Here is a 21,268-nt window from a genome sequence, read left to right on the forward strand (position 1 = left end):
CAGGACATATGTGTGGCCTGAAAATAGTCATGTGCATGTACACACCACATCTGGCCCTTTGGAGATCAGTTTTAAATCAGAGCTTTCAGAATTTCTATTCTGTTTTTGGCACACTGTTTTCAGTTATATAAACCATTATTTTCTCCTGTCCAGGCAAGTTTTGCTGCCTCTCAGTCAATATTTGTTCTATAATTTCAACATCTTTAGGAAGCATTAGAGAAAACCTGTTAATTATTTTCTAGACATGTAGCCAGAGCAGGGTTGGAGTGATTGTTACCAAGAGAACTAATTCACCTACTTTTTTCACCTCCCGGTTTTGTAAGAATAAAGGCAGAAACCTGTTACTTGAAAGGTTTGTGTTCATTACTTTAAGAACTAAGGAAAAATATAACTTAAATATGGAGATATTGATGTAGTATAAAAAATACTTCAATAGTAGCTGACGTACAGAGTTAAAACAACTTAATCAGCATGGCCTTTTCCAGAAATTTACTTCAGCCTTCTTTTCCTTTCATATATTCATAAAAATTCATTTTACTGTTGCTACCCTTTACAATCTTTTTCATATGTAATGCAAACAGTGGTGCAGTCTGTTATATTTATCTTACTTTTCTTCTTTGTGCTGGAGCTTTCTTGCATGTAGAGTATGTTTTTGTTCACATTCTCAAATACAAGATGCTCAGGGCTGTTCCAAATCTGCTCTGAAGTCCTTGATTCCCTGGATAACATCAGACACTAAAAATTCCATTATGGTTAATATTAAGCTTCTACCTGGAGTAAAGAACATATTTAACACAGGTAAGCAGAAAGGTTGATGCATATTAGTTGTCCTGAAACTTTCAGCTGTAGTCTTTCAATAAGCCAACATTTCCATTTTGAAACTGAGATTTTCAAAGTTTGTTAATTCCCACAGAGACTAACGAGAAACAGCAACCTATGTGCTTCTGGTGGCTTTTAGAACTTGCTCCAGCCTCTGGCAATCGTGATGCCAGTTACATGCATATATGCATTTTGGTAAAACTTCTACAAAACACTCACTGGTCTTAATGTATGAATTCATCATACTTACAAGAGCAAAATCAATATGGATTTTCTTTGTCCAGTGTCTCATGTGACTGAGAGTAAGGAGATGGATTATAGCTTGATAAGCTTTAAATCTATTACATTTTTAATACCAAAGAAAACAATTATTTATTTATTCTCTATCAATTAATGCAATACAATTATTTTTCCTAAGTTTGGCCTCTGAAAAGAAAAAGTCTGTATACCGTTTTATATTCCCAGAGAGGTTCTTCCAGGATCAAATCTATTCCTATAAAATTTTGTCAATAACATAATTATAAATGAAAATTCTACGACAGAAGTTTTCAGAGGAGTCTACAGTCACTCAGCCAAATGAACCAAAACCTGATGAGATTTTACCAACACTGAAAACATGTCAGTACTCCTGTTATACTTGCCACATGTTGTCCTCAGCAGTTTTACAGACAGCAGACCAATTCAGGTTTCACAGAAACAAAAATTTACTTCAGTTAATAATTTTTAATAAAATCAGCTCTAAATACTTGCATGAGCCATCACAATCTCCTACATTAATCTGAATTCATGAACAAATATAAATCTGAAACATGTAATTTTGTATTAGCCATGACATGGCATTTCTTTAAGTGGCTCTACTGATTTCTGCAATGTTCTGCACCTCGTATCTGGTGAAGGTGCCTCACAGAGTCTTAGCAATTATAACGTCCAATTTATTCAGCTCCTGAACTCTAGGATTACTACAAACTCTAGGCAATGTCTGAGAAAACTCTCCTTTTGAACTGTTATCACTGTGGATTTGTGGGTGCACAGCTACGTTGAAGTCACCCTGGTATTTCCCAGTCAGATTTCAAGAACTGCAGAAGAGGGCACGTCACATAGTGAAGGTTTGTCTCTTCTGGTTTAGCTGTACTTCCAAGTGCCTACCTGAGAAACAGTTTACATTAAAGAAGTTCTTTCACAGTTACAGCTAAAGCGCTTTGGTTCAATGAGACACGTTTTTTAGGTAAAAAGGCTCCTCTGTTTTCAGATTGGGAGTATATTGGAAGAGAGATGGCATGTTGCTGGCAGACTAGTTAATCATCATTTGGATTGACGTGGGCTGTGGGTTCAGTTGAGAAATGATGCCAGCAAGTGATCCTCATCCAGATCTTTGGAACCTGGGTATACCCCTTGCAGATTTGTACTTCTCATGCAAGCAGAAAGAAACATCATTTGGTCTGGGATTTCAATTGATTCTGAAAGCAATGTTCATAGATCAAGTCAATGGCATCAAATGATTAATGGGTTGTCAGAAAGCTCAGACAACTAAGTTTAAAAGAGTTATAAAAGTAGTGATAACACACAAACATGTAAACAACCTCAAATGTAAAATATACCTTTACAAAACTTGTGCTAAGATCAACGCCAAGCTTGATAAGTGTCATATATAACATCACATTCCAATGTTTGAAGCTGGCAACGTATGTTAAATATTACAGAAAGCTTTTTAAAAGTCAGTACTTATTTTTTTTGAACAAATCAAAGGTGGAAAAGTCTTCTGCATGTGAATTTTGCAACAGGCCAAAAAGGGGCTAACTTCTGGCAGTGATTCTGCAATTGAAATATTTTTTTACATTAATAGTCTGTAAAAGTCTGCAATGTTTCCCATTAGGAATAGCAACAGAAAATACACAGAAAATGTCAGATTTGCAAAGGAAATGGCAGGGAAAAAAGCTTTCATTGCAGAAGTTATTTTAGTTTCATTTATGACTTCATAATAAAAAGGAAGAAATGGGAATCAAATTACTATTTAAAACACTTTTAACACTGCAACACTGAAGCTTTAAGAGAGCTTAAAAGAACTAGAATTTTATTTTTGGTCACATGAGTAAGTCTAGCTCTTAGAAGAAAGTTGTCTCAAAGAACTGGTAATGGGAAATAAAGCATCCATTTCCAGCCAGACTCCACAGAGACTGAAAGACTTTTTGCTGTCTTATGGTTATTGACCTACAGAGCGCCAATCCCAAACGTGAGTATGCACTGAACTGTTAGAGGTGGGTTTTGCAGGGGAGTGAATGACTGCTGCGTGCACAGAGCTGTGGATCCAAGAGTAGCTGCTGGCCTGTGGGACCAGGCTGATATTAACCAGTGACAACAAATGGCGCCAGCTGAGCCAAGGAGCTCCGTGTACTTTGTAAGGGACAACTGTGTACACTGTCACCATCACAACTGTTCCCCTTGGTGGCAGTTTGAGTACAGGGGTCAAGGACGGAATGGAATTTAATAGATTGGCCTTTGCACCATGCCAGCCTGTGTGCTACCTGGTTTTGTAATTGAACAATGTGACATTCTGCTTAAGGAGTAAATCTACATTGACCTCTTTATAAACAGTATTTAAACAAGCATATCTTAAAATGGTACCTTTCTTGTCTTTAGCAAACCTTTCTGAGGATCGTGATTCTGAACTGAAATGTTTTTCTAGATGTATTGCTAAAATGGAAACAGCTTGAAACTCAGATATACAGTTTGCCAAGAGTCTGGCCAGCTTGATGAGGAGAGCTTTAAACTATGAATGATGAAAGACACGGACATACTGGAGCAAGTCCAGCAAAGAACCACAAAGATCATTCAACAGTAAGAGAATCTGACAAAAGCAGAAACTTTGAGAACGGGCACTGCTCAGTCCAAAAAGAATGTGCAAGGGAATCTCATTAAGTGTAAAAATGACTGACATGAGGGTATAAAGAAGAGAGTCAGACCCTTCTCAGCAGTGCTGAGTGATATTCTCAGTAAGAAAAATCAGTCAAGTAACCTAAGATCACCAGGGAGCAAATGTGAGAGTTATGAGATTAAAAGGCTGCTGTCCTTTGCTCAGTTTGTATACTAATAAATAAAAAAGAAAATTTTCCCATTCTCTTTGGAAAATCTTAACTGAATGAACCACATGAACTTCTATCAAGATGGAGAGAGACACTCAGATGCAAACACTGAACTGAACTGGGAAACCTTATAAATACCTTTGACATTTATGTGCTGCTTGAATCTATTTAAATAACCACGTCTGTCAGTTATCCTTCTTAGGAGTTTACATGTATCACAAGGGCTCAGGAATGGTCCACTACTAAGAACTACTCCATAAATAGTTTGATTTCTGTAGTAACTGTGAACGTCAAAGGCAAATGACATCATATGTATTAAAAACACAAAGGACAAATATTTCTGATATGCTCTGAAATTAAAACAGTTTGAAAAAATATAGCACCCTGCTCATTATGTTTTTAAATCAAACTACCTCAGCATGGAAAAGAATCAAGGCCAAATGCGTATTATTTTTGCCTTTATAAGTGCAGTGAAAATGACTGTGTGAGGTTATCTTCCAATGTTAAACCTCCATATATACAGATCCAATGTTAAAACCTCCATACATACAGATTCTACATTAAAATGCATTTTCTTAATAGGTGATCTTACTAAAAAGCTGGTAGGAAAGATGATAGCAAAATCAAGTTTGAAAGTGCCAGAAATGTGAATCAATTTTTTGGTATAGTTTCTTATAAAAACCTTAAATACAATATGAATTAGCATCACAAAAGATAAAATTTTCAATAGTATGGAAAATAAGGAGAGTAGAGGAGACAGAACAGAAAATGTCTTCTTCTAGCACAGAAACTTTAAAATTCATTACAATACTAGAACTCCAAAATATTTAAATGGTATAATTTACAAAATTCATTAAAACACTAACATGAGAAACACTAAAATGCAAAGAAATATCAGTAACCAATAGAAGTTCTTTATGAAGTTTATATTTGGACATAAAGACAGTTAAGGTGGGTTTTTTTTCAACAGTTGCTATATTAGTGATATTATGTTTCATCATGAACTGTCTGCACATATTGATTAACCATGAGTAATGGATGCAAATGAAGAAGTTGAAGTGATTTGATAGAACACAGTTTGGTACATATATGCACCTTACATTTATGGAAGTCTGCATTTTAGCATTAGGAAAATACAGTGTATTTGTATTGATGCTTTTTTGTTTTCTCATATTAATATTGTAATGAATTTTGTAAATGAGACCATTTAAACATTTTGGAGCACTACCATTTTAATTAATTTTAAAGTTTCTGTTCTCTTTCTGAAGGGAGAATGAGTGAAGATAGGCACCCTGACTGAGTTACACTGTTTTCATGTGTGATAAAGATGAATGTGTAAATCTTATACAGAAGATAATTTTCTGGAATTTTTTAGCTGACTACGAGACAGATCCACTACAGACCCTTCCTACTTCAAATAAACTACTATATAGAACTTTCCAAACTCAGTAAGAAAATACGACCAAACAATTAATGGGGAAAAACAGTTATTATTCCTTCACACAATTTCACTGGAACTCTTCAACATCTATCTTTTTTAAAGAGCAGCATGAAAAGTATTGAGCTAGAAATTAGGAAGATGACAGATGAAGAGAAATAATTTAATTCTGTCTAAATATGTCTAAAATTATTTTCCAGTCTCTGTTGCTTTTGTAAGTACTGATTAGCTCATGAAACTACTCAAAGACCAAGACAAAAGTCTTATGTCTTTTTGTGCAAAAATGCACAAAAGTACATTTCTTCTGCTGTTTTCTTGTGAACTGTACATGTATACAATGGTGAGAACATCTTGTGGTGCAGCTGCACAGTCCTGCCACAAAGTCGGTACCACCAGTTCACACCTGTACAGAAGGTGCTGCAGCCTCCCACAGCCAGCAGTGGGGGTCCTGCGCTCTCCCCCAGGCTGCTAGCCTGGTAAGTAACCCAGGCAGAGAAAGGAGCCAGGCCAGCATGTCTCCCTACTCTGCTAATTTTCACATGCACTTTCAAATCTTTATGGCAACTGCAGTTTGGCAAAAATTAATATATCCATATCACAGTTAGAGGGAAAACTAATGTACAGAGTTAGCTGCTCTTTGTGCACAAGAGGATCAGTGTCAGTTGCCCATGTTGATTCTTTTAGATCTGTTGATAAAGACGGATGTTGACACACGGTGGCCTCTGGCAGACAAATAAAGTTGTACTTTGATAATTACTTTTTTCATATTAAGAATTGCCAAAGTGTATATGGTCTATTTTTCTTATACTAAGAAACTTTCTACTTCTGATCAATGTGGATGCCACAAATAGAAATAAGATGAATTGTACTGCAGCCCTCCTATTGTGTTGAAATTCAGATCTGTTTCAATGAACACAAATCATTTGCTGTCATAGTTGGCACTTCTCACTTATGTAGCCCAGGGGTATTTGCTCCTAAAACTCAACAGTTTTCATCACTTCTTTTCCTTTCCTGTGAGTAATGTTCACCTTCCGATGCTAGGAAACCTCAAACATGTTACAAAGCTACAACCAGACTCAAGATCCCCTCTTTGCCCACTATCTGTCAGGTGTTACCACATTTCTGCTATTTAAGAGAGTGCAGATCTTGTTTTACCGTCTCCTGCACTCAATTTGAATTCAAGCCATTTTCTGATTTTATTCTTTCCTTTAGGCTATCTACTTTTGAAAAAAAAAAATTATATACAAGTCATATCTGGCTTTGCCGATATTCTAATTTTCTTACTCCATCTTCTTCTGGATAAATCACTTGAGCAAGGTCAGACTTTCATAAGGTTTTTTGGATTTCGCTTATTTGATGTATGTATACCTTCATAAGGATTTACTTTTAGTAATCCAGTTTCAATCATCTCCTATTTCAAGAAAAACTAAGCTTTGTGATTTTAGAATTTTCTCTGTAACATTCTGGTTTCCTCCCCTTATGCTTTTCTTATGCTTTTGGTCTGGATTTCTGTCTCTGGCATGTTTTTGAGCTCCCTTCCTTTACCTCTCACAAATACACGTGCGTCCATTAGTGCACGTGTATAATGTTGGCTAAGTATTTAAGTGGAACTCCTCACGTTAAGTTTCAGTGGAAATTTTTGTTTGCGTAGTACAATATATATACTGTGAATGAAGGAGATAACATACAGGTATACATATCTACACATCACATAATTTTAAAAGGTCTAAGAATTAATAGGTTAGTTTAAAATGCTAAAATGATACCCTTAGGATTTATGAGCTAAGAATGCTCAGGGGTTTAGTGTCCTGACATCTCTTTAATTAGCAGTCTCCAAGATGTTACACTAAGAAGATGCTAAGCCAGTGCCTTCTGTCATATCTCAAGAGTTTCAGAAGGCTTGGAAGCCACAGAGGAAGGTGAATGTACTATGCCTGTGAGCTATACAATATGTACAAAGTACCGTTTTCTTCCTAGTATCAAGTTAGGACTTCTTGCTGCCACTCCTGCTTTGATGGTAATGAATTTCTAAAAGAAGTCCTAAGAACAATCCAGCAAAAATGGGTGAGGCAAATAAAGATGCCGTTGAAAAATACTTGGAGAACAACCCCCAGTTTGCCAAGGAATATTTCGACCGAAAAATGAGGCCAGAAGTGGTTGGAAGTATGTTTAAGGTGAGCCCTGGAGATGTGAAGGAAGGAGTCAGCTTCAAAGACATGTCCCGTCTGGAGGAGTGTAACATACTTTTTGAGCTGATGATAGAAATCCAGGATGAAGGAGGCACTATGGAAAAGATAGTGCACAAAACCCTGCAGAGGGTGGCACAGCTGGTGGCAGCTGATCGATGTAGCATGTTTGTTTGTCGTGCAAGAAATGGTACGCCAGAGGTAGCTACCAGGCTTCTTGATATCACTCCAACTTCCAGCTTTGAGGACAATTTGGTGAAACCAGACAATGAGACTGTTTTCCCTCTGGACATCGGGATAGCGGGATGGGTTGCTCATAGCAAGAAGTTTTTTAATATACCTGATGTGAAGAAGGTAAGTGACTTCTCTTGGGGAATACGTTTCTGTACATTTGCTTAATCAGCTTCCTGCACAGGGTCCGTGGTACAGAATCATTCTTCAAAAACATGCCAGAGACAGAAATGCAGACCGAAAGCATGAGAAAAGCAGCAGCAGAGTTTGTTAAAACCCAGTAGAAGCACATCATGTAGGCTAGTGAGGTATTTCCAGTATCTTTGCACAACAGTTGTAATGTTATTTACTATAATAAGAGAGCAGAATATTTGATTAATAGAGATCAAGAAGTACTTGTGCTTCTTTTGAACAACACAGGCTCCTGTGTTTTCCAGTGTGGTCTTGCAAGTGTTCTCCCTTATCAATCTGTGCTGCCATACATGCATCTCTGCATACAATTAGTTTGCAGCTTTTGTAATGAGGATGCTTCTTTACAAGTAGGTGCATGAAGCTAGATGAAGATGATGTCAACATCTATGTTCAGCTTCAGGTCTGTCTTTGAATCTAAAATAGCTCCAAATTTTGAGTATGTCCAGACTCAGGGCTTTTGTTCAGAACAATCTATAGAAGAAGATTAATGAGTCAGAGCTGCTCTGACATTTTCAAAGTTCCTGTTGAATTTGCAGAGGATCACCTTCTTTAGTTATGGTGGTGGTAAGGATTATTACAAATGTTAATTAAAATGATGAGTGACCTAGCAGAAATTAAACGTGCATGAATGAGAGCTTCTTTAGAAACTGCTGTGAAATACATGGGGAAACATAAATGTGCTTTGATTGTTGTAGATTTCTTTGAAAATAGCTAACCTGGTATTATCATATGGTGACATCTTCGTCTCTTTTTAGTCTTATGTGGAAAAACTCAGCATAATCAAATGGTTCTAAGATAATGATACAAGGTGACTGTCTGGATTCCCATTATTTCCTACACAGTCAATTCAAAATTCTGGGCCGTTTTAGAGACTGAAAAAACTTCAATGTCCTAACCTCAATGTAAATAATAAAAATCTTTATACACAGCAGTCATGTATGTTTGCCAGGAGGTAAATAAAAAGTAATGTATTTTATCATGTTAAAAGTTGGCAGAGATAAAAGAAACAAAAGACTACTTTTAAAGCTCAGAAACAAATGAAAAAAAAAATGTGAAAAGAATGTTCCAATATATAGTAAACTACTTCAGATATAAGTAGGAATAACAGAAGGAAACAGAAGAATGATTGAGTTGAGAAAAAAAATCAGTTGATTTTTAACTGACTACTAAGATGCTTTCTTTAATGGCTGCTGTTCTGACAAGAAGCATATGACTTACTGCTTCTTACCACCACATGGGGAGATTGGAGGATAATCCTTCTAAATTCATAAGACTGATTACCTGAGAAAAGATCAGGAGGATCAAGAAAGATGTGCCGTCTATCAGACACTGCATTGCTCCTTAATATCATTATGTGAGAGGTGCCCAGAGCAGGGCTGCCCAAATATTTCTGCATTTGCAGTAGTATTTGTTCAAAATTTTGTGACAAATTTAATTTGAATATGCTTAAATAAGAGAAACTTGCTGTCCATCTAATCCTGCTAGGTATACATTTTGCACTCATAAAATCATTCACGTCAGCTGAATATCTGTCTAGCCATTAGTCAGTCACTCTAAGGTAATCTTTAATTAGGCATCCATTTACTCTCTAAATATTACTGAGCTCTGTGCCATTAGGCCCACACTTAAAAATGCAGTTAAACCATGCTGCCATTCATCCACACTTTGTAACTAAATATCACCAGAATCTTGACATTTTATAAGTTAATTGCAAAACTCAGAGATTTTGCTGGGAGTAAGATTTGTTATTTAAAAACAAGTGTGAATGTCTCAAAATTGTCACCATTTCCATTCTATTTGTACAAAAGACTCCATCCAAATCCACACTCCTCACACAGGCAAAGCTCCTACTAATGTCAACAGTCTTTACCTCCATAAAGAACCTGGAACTGCAGCTTTTGTCGGTACCTTTTAAGGAACATAATTAGTCTGTAGCAGCAGAAATAAGTAGCCACTGAAGCCTTTATCGTGTTTTTGAAAGGATAATTATTTTTCAGATCACTTCATATTCACTTCAGTCAAACTAGATTGTCTGCTACCCAAATCCTGAGCAAAGAATGACAAGCAAAGCTAAGACAGGCATTTTGCCTCTACTGCCTGGTCAGAATACAAAATGCACAATGAACATTTCTAGATGGCTACAGTACTTTAAAGATGTCATGTCTAAGCCATTTCTATTGTTGACACAATCCATAGCCAAACAGGATAGGCTTTTTTGAGTCTTAAGTACAGTGACAACATTGGCAAATCCACAGTGAGACATTTTGATGCTTCAATCACCACCCCTTTGTAACCAGAGTGAAGGTAATGAAAGATCACAACAGCAATAAATCATTGAAAAAACACAAGACTCCACTTTTAGTGCCTGGTAGCCAGTTCTTTAGGGATTATCTCCTTCTTCAACCTGGAAAGGTACCAATAAACGTGAGGAAGCTCCTCATCCTGACTAATGCTTCAGAAAAGAAAAGCAGAGGAAAAGATACAGACCTTCTGTAATTAACTTAGTAGCCAGAACAGTCTCCCCCGACAAGATTATGGACCTGTTGACTGCAAGAGCTAACAGTGTTTAATCCAGGATTTAATAGTAGTGAGAAACAGGAGGCCAGGCAGGACCACTACCCTAACAATTTGCCTCACATTATTCCCAGGGTCTGGCAGAGTGTGTGAATCAAATATCCCAAAGTAAAACAATAGATTGCACAAAATTTGATACGTCCATTTAGTATTCTTTAAATGTTAACGGGTAACATGGACAATATGATAAAGGAGACTACAATTACCTTACATCTTTTGCTGAGGCATTATTTCAAAATAAAACTAAGAACTAAGAAATAGTTAAACAAGGAGCATTTCTTCTGGGGAATCAAAATCTCATATTCTCAGCATGTGAGAACCAATAATAAAGACTACATATATTTTCTTTAATCCATCGTGTATTTAAATTATTGCATTATTCCTTTTAATTCAGAGATATTTGAAGACAAAGATTTAACTAAGGATTGGCAACTCAAGAAATAATATTCCTGGTTATATTATAAATATAAAATCATATAAATGATGAAAAAAATGTTTTAAGTTCAATGAAGGCTTTTGGATAAAGGGACTGAAATGTTTTGATGCTGAAATAACAAGATCTCATTTTTAGAAGTTCTGCACTGGAAACCACAACCCCCAATGAAGTGAAGAAGCAACAGTGTGGAGAGGTTCTGGTGCTTCCAACTCAGATTAAGCAGCCAGAACAGTGATCATTGTAGCACCTAATTTAACCACTGCCAACCTATGATACGGGACAACTGAATATCCTTCAACTCCAAACTGCAAGCACTTGTATCATCCTTTTGTAAAGTGAACCAGTTTCAGTTTGCATGAGTCTCTTTTTTGTGGGAACTCCTCTTTAATGCAAGGGTGGGAGAGACTTTAGTACAAGGCCTCTCTGAAGTGACAGGAGCTTCAGACTTATGGGAATGTGCCATTTCCCAGACCCCAGGCTGTCTGAGCCTGGAATGAAGAAGAAGAGACTACATCACTTTTCCTGAATCTACACTAAAATGTAAAAGAAATCAAATACCTTTTGAAGAGGGGAGAGAAAAGAGTGAAGGAAAGCATGGTTTTGCAGCTCAGTGGCTCAGAGTCCAACGTAATAGTGAGGATACCTGGACACTAAACAGTTGTCCAGCTGTTGTGTGTAAACAGTTGCTCTGGTAATGCACAGCAGTGGTCTGGGGACCAGGCAGTACTCTTAGACTCACTCCTAGGGCAAGAACACATTGCTGGAATCAGGCACATCCATGTCAAAAATATGGAGCAGTGGGAAAGCACAGGATAGGGCAAGATGCTCAGAGACAGAACCGGTTGCTCTGAAAGTGGAAAGAATGGAGTCAGTTTCTGGTGGAGTTGGTAGCAGCACAGTCACTTAAGATGGCTCAGTTCTCAACTCATGTTCTGCTAGTCCTCTCACGGTGTGATCTTGGAGAAGAAGCCCAAATATCCAACATACTGACAAAGCAGAGTATGCTTAAAAAGCTTCAAAGGCCAGAGGAAGATGGTTAAAATAATTTTAGAGTAAAGTTCTTGAGAAACAAACTCAGAGTTGTTAAGAGGAGAAGAAATGAGAGCAAAGATACACATCGCTACAGAAGTGCTGCCTTCCTAAATAAGAATTAAAAGAAACTAAAAATGGGGAAAAATGGAGAGGTGTCCTTTTACTTGGGAAGAACTTGTGTTATAAATGTTAATGTCTGCTCCTCCATTTTATCTTACCATCCTGATAATAAAACCCAGATTGTCATAAACTCATATTCAATACAGTAAATCTTAACTGGAAAAATGGAAACGTGTTCCAATCTGCTATACAAACAAAGATTTAGTCAACTTACAAGAAAATATTTTAATACAGGAACAGATTTCTATTAATAGTGCCTACTAGAAGTAACACTCAAACCTTTAACTCTTTCCTTGAATGAATTTCTGTTAAGAAAGGAAAGCTCCGAAAACTGAAGAAAAAAGAACATTAAAAAATTAAAATGAAAAGCTCGTTTTTAACCTGATTTTCTTGGTTTATATAAAAAAAATTCTTAAAGCAATATAATACAGATAACATTTCCAAAATTTGCAAAATAGCCACTACATACAGCAAATGACAAGCAGACATTTAATTGACATGACTGAAAAGTTCAACCTCCAGATGCATTAAGTATGTGTTAAACTCTACTTGATTCAATTTTAGAACTATAGTGATCTTGAAGATACCAAAGCTTGTTCTGTGACGCTAGGAAGTTACATGTCAAAATGCTGTTGGTTTACATCCCTCACAGTACAAATTTTTGAGTGTGGACTAATGAACGGCCAACTCATTAGCTAATTGGTTTTGGATCAGATTGATAGCATTTTCATAGCAGATGGCAGATGCTTTTTACTTTCCATTCATACTCAATTATGTCATTATGAAACCAAAGGATTTGTGAGTTGAACTTAGGATAGGCACAAATAAGAGATGAAGCAATATAGCAAGCAGGCTGATTCCACCTACTCAGTGGTAAAAATTTTGTTTGAGAAATCTGAACTAATGTAAGCCAATCAGTGGGAGAACAAAATATCAGGAAGAGAAGAAAATACTGGAGGGCTACCAGAAAGAAAACCAGAAACAGGTACAGATGGTGCAAAGAAATGTGTGATAATGAGGAGACTGTGACACTAGCTCCAGATGTCAGAGGTTGCTGTAGTTCCTGTTCCATTAGTGCTCCAAACCCGCTCCTGGTCATTGCACACCCAAAGGGTATTTTGGGTCAAAAAGGCTATTTTGACCACTCTGAGCTCACCTATCCAACCCAGAACCTCCTGCCCAACATGAGCAAAGCAGTTGTAACTGCAAGGGGTCCTAGAAAACTTCCTCTGTGCTTTGTAAGAGGAAAGAGGTGGAGGAAAACAGGTGCCTGCTCTCTTGGCACCACCACCACCACCTCAGCTGCAGGATTAAGTCTTAACACTTCTCCATAACTGTGATGTTTGAGGCACTTCACCAAATTAAAAATGGAGAGGCAGGCTGCACAGCAGATACTGACAGGTCACTCAGAGTTGACCCACGAAGGAAGGAACAGGAGGAGGTTTTTGAATGGGAGAAATGGTGATGGTGATACTAAAACCAAGGCATAAATGTCATCTGTGGCATATGAACAAAGTGACATCATGCTGCTTGCTAGCAAGGGCCCCAGTCAAAGAGGCAAAGGCTTATTAGATAGTCTCATTTCCTCTGCTGTATGAGTCCCTGCTGTATAATTGGAGTCATGGCCTGGCTAATTCCATCTCCCATGGCTTGGATCCTGGGCCAGCTTGCTCCCTTCTTTGCATCCTTTGCAGTGAGTGTATTAACTTATTCCTCCCTCCAGTGGTGGCAGCACCTTGGTTTGTTTGTGTATAAATTAAGAGCAGAAAGAGGAGCTTGGCTGCTTGTCTGCCTGTTAATAATATCTTTCTATATTGGGCAAGAGGTCAGCAGAAGATTGTCTTTCTTGCATTTGTATGAATTACATACTTTTGTGCATGTGATGGAAATGAAAATTAACAAGGGTTGCACTATCTCATTACTTACAATAGTTTTGTTTCATTTTCTGATAAAATTTAAACTCGAGAAATAATTTACACTGCAAGTTTTAACCTGGATTTTCCAGTAGTGCAAAACTCACTTGCCTCAGATTGCATTTTGCCATTAAACCCAAAAGAAATTCTCAAGGCTTAATGTAGTGTTCTGGAGCACAGCGTAGCAAATCCTAAAATAACATTATGAATTGGGAAATGTACTTCCTTTGTGAAATACTGTAGGATGGTTAAAATAATATTAGAGTGATAGTCTTCATTGTGTTTTAAGCTTGGTGTAAAATAAAGCCTGTGAAAGGTTAGACACTTTTGCAGAGCTCTTTTTCATACTTTGCTTAAGGAATTGTGGGATAACTAAGAGCAACCAATGAAGGAGAATTCATCATGAAAGAAAAGGTCTTTCAAAACTGGTAAAAGGGAACACAAAAGAACATATCAGTCCCAAGAAAGGAAACAAGATATGCAGGGAGAGACATGAAATAGGAGACACAGGATGATTCCTTTTTTTTGGGCAATATCAACAAGGAATGAACCACGTAATTGTAAAGCATTATCTGCTCATGTAGTCTTTTACAGTTAGCTTCTTTGTTTAAATGCCTGTGATTCCCAAGGGAATGAGTTTTTCTCACTTATATTTGTTTTACCTTATTTTACAACTTACAGTTGTGTAAGTACAGTTCAGAAACAGATAGGGTATAGTCTCAGTAAGAAAGTGTATTTTTAACTTGCATATGAGGAAAATAAAAATTATTTTTAGAAAGAATGACCTTATTTTTCCCTTTCACAGAGGTGTAAACACTGTTTTCACAACACTGATTTCTGATTTAGAAAATTCAAGTGGCAGCAATGAGATGGAAATTAAGCTTATAAAACTTCAAGGAATTGAAAAGATGTGGCCAAATGATCTAAACATAGAACATCATATTGATATTTCATTGGTAATGAAATAATAATGTAATGGTGTTGGTAAACAGAGAGAGAAAACTGGTGTCATGGTTTAGAGAATAAAGAAACATAAATTAGCTACAAATTTCAGGTGTATAGGTTAGATCTATAGTAGTCTGCCAAACCCTACTCCATTTGCCTTATATCACCTATAAGAGAAAGATGAACACAAAGAGGTGCCCTGATTTTCCAGGACACGATGCACATCTTAGGGTATATCCACAGAATTGATCATTGTACACTAAGTGGCCAGGTATCTTAGCTTGAAATGGAGCTAGTAGAAAATGCTTGCAAATGTACTACAGTTAGGGAGTTATCAACAGATTGCTTTTCCCTCTTTTTTTTCTTTTTTTTTTAAATCTGTTTTATGATTTAAATGAGAGCTGAAACTTCATGACATTGCTCTAAAAGATAGTTAGATTCATAAGATTGGATTCAAGCTAAGTGTCCACATTCATATATTTATGGGAGCACCAAGGTGCTCTTTTGACTGTAGTACTGCAGAGCACATTACTGGCTTGTTTATGAACATAGTTTTCTAGACTTCGTAAAAAGTGATTTTCTTTTAAAACAAAAGGCACTTATTTTCTCAAGAGAAAATATTTTAAAACCGTCGTTGGAAATAAAGGCTTCAAAACTCCTAGCAATTATTTGCAAAATATTCAATATTGAAAAGCCTAAATCTAAGCACAAAATTTTGGTTGTATATGCAAATCACATGTGATAGGAGTCTTTCTATGTGCTGTGGGAATGCTGCCAATGTGTTACAAGGTATTTATATCATTCTGCATTTATCTAGGCATAATTCAGGATGGCTTCTCATTACCAAACTTTTTGTTTATTGACACAGAGTTGCATTAAGATTTCCCTATCCTCTGCAGAAACTGTATGAGCGAAGTGTTTCTTCTGAACGCTACTGTGCTCCACTGCTTGTACATTCAGTCCGGAGTTATTAAATTAAGACTCAGCAGATGAGTCCTGCTGATTTAGCTCACTTGGTGTATTCAGAAATATTCAGAAATCCAGGAGCATCTGAAATTTTTATTTATTCCCTCATAGCAGTGCACAGTGGTCTAAAACCAGGAACTTGGACCATTATGCTAGACCCTCTTGGTGAGGCAGAGATACTACAAAACAAATTATCAAATTTTCTGTCTGATTTGTTTTATTTTGAGTGGCTAAAACAGTCAGAAATGCAGAAATTGTTACTGAAGACCAAAAGCACACCCAAAACCAGAATGGCTGTGTCAGTAACACACCTCAGAGAAAAGAAAATATATCCATGTAATAACATACTTGTTTAATGAACTGCAGGACAGTATTTGATTCTTACATAGAAGAGGTAGATTGACTGACATTTCCCCTGGATGTCTGTTAGTGAGATACCTCTACACCTTCCTCTGAGAAAACCAGAAAACAACAACTCAGGGAAAGTCTGACAGAAATAGAGACAGAAAAATATCCCCTCCTTACCTGGACAATATATTTGAAACTGGTTACATTTATAATTATGACTTACAAATACAGCCTGATACATTGAACTACAGAGAAAACATACCGATTACTTTTATTCTTCCCAATGTGATTTATGGGTATTACACAGGCTGTCCTTAAGAGAATCGATTCTCTGTAAGAGAGCCCAGGCAGCAATATAGAAAAGACATTTCAGGGTTACTTCCACCTATTTAACTGCTTTCCCAGAAGGAAAATCTAAAATGCAAATGTAAAAGATGGGCTTTCTAAAGACTATGAAGAACTGAAGGAAAAAAAACCAAAAACCTCAACCCTGTCATTCTGAACACGTAATAAAATCCAGTCTACCTTCTCAGTGGTATATGCTATAAATTCAGCATATAAATTCAGCATATACCAGAAAAAAATTGCTAGAATCATTCTTAGGATTAAGAGGAAATATCCAAATAGTAGACAAACAATTTTAGTTCTGGTATTTCCTAGCCTTTTAGTGCTTGATTTCACAACCTAGAAAACGTTTAAGTAGATTTGTGTATCATTTACGAAAGCAGAAGTTCCATTATGTGACATCCTGCAACAACCACCGTCCCACCAGCAAGGAAGACACCTTGAGATCCACCATACAGATCTTGGCTGCCTAAGCAGTAATTAATAGCTTTGTGGGTAAACGTGCAGTGACAAGTCAGTCACTCTATAAGCGGGCTCATAAATATTTGCTAATAGTGGGGGATTGGTGAGGTTTGTGAATCTCTGTTCCATCCTTAAAAGAAGACTCCTCTGGCCTCCCTCTGGCTGGCTGCCATCCCTTTCCATGTTATAATGTAGTCTGACCTTCCTTGGTTACCAGGCCACTTGCCACCTCTTGACATTGTCATTTAACACCAACCCCTGATCACCTTGAGAAATCATAAGCAGACCTGATAGAGCGAATTCAGGGAGACTCCACCATTGACTGCAGACCAGGTCTGGAATGCTCATCTCTTTGAAAAAGAAGTTTGAGTACTGACTTGTTAGCAGTGGCAGATGTGATGGGATGGAAAAGGCTCAGTGAAGACGGAGTCTGGCTATTTTAGCTGCTTAGCAGAACCGTGTCACTTCTCAGTATGCACATACTAACAAATTTCAATTCCCCACCTCGTAACTCAGCTCATTTGCGTGTATTATTGTAAGGACATCACAAAACAGAACAATCCTTGACAAACAGATTTCCTTGGCAAATTAAAAATCCATCTATATACTTAAACACTAAAGCATTTCAAAGAACACACCAAGAATTTCTTTGCTATGAGGAAATTAAACAGTTTTCCATGAAATATGAACTAGCTTCCCAGTATTTTTTACATAAAAGAATGAAAAGAACCACTTTTACCAAACCCTTCTCAGCATTTGGTTTCCAGGGTGAAACTGGTGGCGTAGCGAGTTGTGGCTCTTTTGTTGGTCTTGTGGTCTCACTCCCGCAGGATCACACACCCAACAACAGGAGCTCTGTGTCCTGATCCCCTTGGTGCTACACTCTTCCCACCAGAAGAGCCTGTTGAGCAGGGGGCAGCAGGAAGGGGAGTTGGTGAGACAGGAAGGAGCAGGAAACAGCTCAAGCAGATGCATACCTGCTGGGGATGCCAGAAAGTTCCACCTCTCTGCCAGAAGCAGGTTTAGGCATGTACATTCAGGACAGACGGTAGTTTAAAACATTGTACAATGGGACAGTATGATGAATTTTATCTATAGAAAAAATGAAATTATAATAAATAGTAAGAGACCTATGGAGTAATTCTTTTACATGCAAGACATATGTATTAGACTCTCAGGTAGTCACAAAGTCATATTACTCTCTCATTTATTCCAGATTTTCCCATCTTTGTAACCTCGAATTCCTCATCATTCTAATAAAAAAAACCCAACTGCACAGAACTGGGTTTCAGAAGCTATATTCATAACCAATGCCTAAGTTAAGCTTGTACAGGTAACTCTGCAAGATCAAGTTAAATAATAAATAGGTATAAACCTATTGCACTGTGAAACTGTTCATAGCATTGCAAACATAAATTATTAAATGAAATGATCACTTGCTCTTGATGTGGTAACTAATCATTATGTATTTCATCTGCAGTTTGTTTTTCTCCCCCTTCTCTTTCAGAACAACCATTTTTCTGACTTTTTGGACAAAAAAACTGGTTATACAACAAACAATATGTTGGCAACCCCAATTATGCAGGGCAAAGAGGTGCTTGCTGTTGTGATGGCACTCAACAAATTAAATGCCACTGAGTTCTCAAAAGAGGATGAGGAGGTAATAACCTGAAATGTCACACAACAGTACAGTTGGTAGTTCAGCAAGTAGTTTGAGTAAATCTATCTCTTGATTTGACACATTTATCTTATTTGTTTATCATTCTTAGGTCTTTAAAAAATACCTCAATTTTGTATCTTTGGCCATAAAAACTCATCATACGTCATATCTCCACAATATTGAATCCCGAAGAAGTCAGGTATATAATTTCTTATTGATAATATTTATTTTGTGAGAACTCATTATTATTCCCACTATTTTATATTCTTGTAAGCTTATTGAAGTAAGGATAGCATCTATTAATTTTTTTTTTTTTAATTTGGTAACAATAATGCACCCTATAATTTTAGACTGTAATGCCGAGTATTCATATATTTATGTTTTCTTACTGTTGTGAACATTCATTCTCTTTCTCTTTTGTTGTGAATAGATGCTTTTGTTGTCTGCCAACAAAGTATTTGAAGAGCTAACAGACATAGAACGACAGTTTCACAAAGCACTATATACAATTCGAATGTATTTGAACTGCGAAAGATACTCTGTTGGTCTGCTGGATATGACTAAAGAGAAGGTAATAAAAATTTTGTCTACTTGATAGAAATGTGCTACTCCTAACTTTCAGTTATAAAATCCATCCTTCTAATTCATTTGTTCTGAATATTTCTAGTGCATGTCTCTCCAAGACATGCTTTCTAATCCTTTCAAATAATTTATATAAAATCTAACCACACTATAAAAATGTAACGCCAAATGTAAGCATGGCAAAGGATACAACCATGATAACATACGGGCTAATTCTGAAATAATTTTTCATATTAATAATTCCATGTGAGAAAGGGTCGAAGAGAAAAGTGCAGGTCTGATTACTGCTTTATAAATACCTGCCTTCTAAAACAACAGTTAAGCTGTACAACCACACAGAGATAAGCTTCAGATTAGTCTGCAATTTACTGGCAAACATTTCTTGCCTGGAATATATTTAACAATGTTTTCCTAATATTGCCTGAAATGGGACCACTGTACAGCTATGAAGGTGGAAAAAATAAAATCCACAGATGTCGTATTATCTATGAACACAGAATAGATTTTTTTTTTCCTTTTGCTAATCCCTGTGTGTTGTTTCCTCAGGAGTTCTATGATGAGTGGCCAATCCGGCTGGGCGAGGCGGAGCCTTACAAAGGCCCCAAGACACCTGATGGACGAGTGAGGATACCAATTTTTCTTTTAATGAATCTTAATTTTGACATTGGGGTTGTACAGGTCACCTATATCTTTTTCTCTTTTTATTTAGGAAGTCAACTTTTATAAGATTATTGACTATATTTTACATGGAAAAGAAGAAATTAAAGTAATTCCGTGAGTATTCATTGGTAGCCTGCAAATGTGTGGTAATTAGATACGTTGCTGGGATAGAATAACAATAATATGTCCTTATTGTAGAAATAATTTAATTTCAGTCTCTCTTTCTAAAGGTCACCTCCAGCAGATCACTGGTGTCTTGTCAGTGGATTGCCAACATACGTTGCTGAAAATGGATTTGTAAGTTCATAGCAAAAATAAAAATTAAAAGTTTTAGTTCATGCAGTTATTCTGATTAAACAAAAAAAACCTCCAATCTTCCCCACAATCAAAAACCTCTACAAAAATACCATGCTGCTTCCAGTGTTATTGGTTCCCAGTGATATCAAGCGAATCAGTAGTCTGGTTTGAGACAAGCCATCAGCACAAACAGCCAAAACATGAAGAAAATTTCCCTCTGATTGTGGTGACATTGGAGGAATAATATGTGTGTCTGATGTCACTTTCCAGGTATGCTATCCCAGCCTCACAACAAAATGTCGAAGTAAGAAAACCATCATATATTTTTTTTTTTCCTTGTCTATTCTTGCATAGACAATATACATAATCCAAAGTTGTGACATTGAATTGCTGGGGTTTAAACCCCCAGTCCTGAATGAGGGTTGACATATGGATGATGTCCACAACCAGGCAAGAAAGACTTCCTGGTTGATTTTCACCCCAGGTTTGGTAAGACTTGGGTGGGAAACAATTAGATCACCACCAGGTGCTGCTTCTTTGGCATTGACATCAGGTGTCCTGCCTCCAAGTTAATAGCTTGCAATGGTGTTGGAAAAGTTTACTTGCATAGTGGGTGTATTGTGTAGGGTTTCCAGTTATTGGAAGGGCTCCTTGACTGTCCACTGCAAGTAGAGTTCCCAGCAATGGTGGGAAAAGATCAAGACCAGGACAGAAAGAGGATTATATATGTAATTTGGCTTTCCCTTGACAATTGCTGTATGTTTGGAATTGGGCTGATGGCCTGGCTTATTCCTCCTCCCATGGCCTGGTTTCTGACTCAGCTTGCTCCTTTCTTTGCTGCATCATGTCCTGTGAGTGAATGCATCAATCTATTTATTCCTTTGGTGGTCAGACATCTCATATCTTTTCTATGTACTTTGGAATTGGATGGTAAAGTCTTTCCTATATGTATACTGCTAGTGGCCTTGTCCTTCCTGCCGAC

At 37.0% G+C, this 21,268-nt stretch overlaps 1 protein-coding gene across 2 annotated transcripts in view; it reads left to right on the plus strand.

Annotated features, from left to right (window-relative positions):
* Positions 1-7,201: 7,201 nt before the first annotated feature.
* The window catches only part of PDE6C (phosphodiesterase 6C, cGMP-specific, cone, alpha prime), a 30,725-nt gene continuing 16,658 nt past the window's right edge, over positions 7,202-21,268 (plus strand). For both annotated transcript variants that reach the window (XM_008937353.1, XM_008937355.1), the window contains exons 1-7: positions 7,202-7,877; positions 18,595-18,747; positions 18,857-18,946; positions 19,178-19,318; positions 19,876-19,950; positions 20,039-20,103; positions 20,220-20,286. In XM_008937353.1, the coding sequence (XP_008935601.1) occupies positions 7,398-7,877; positions 18,595-18,747; positions 18,857-18,946; positions 19,178-19,318; positions 19,876-19,950; positions 20,039-20,103; positions 20,220-20,286 (1,071 nt within the window). In that variant the 5' untranslated portion in view covers positions 7,202-7,397. The remainder of the gene's footprint in view (positions 7,878-18,594; positions 18,748-18,856; positions 18,947-19,177; positions 19,319-19,875; positions 19,951-20,038; positions 20,104-20,219; positions 20,287-21,268) is intronic.

This window comes from Merops nubicus, unplaced genomic scaffold (assembly GCF_000691845.1).
Source record: "Merops nubicus isolate BGI_N331 unplaced genomic scaffold, ASM69184v1 scaffold4093, whole genome shotgun sequence".
Lineage (NCBI taxonomy): Eukaryota > Metazoa > Chordata > Aves > Coraciiformes > Meropidae > Merops > Merops nubicus.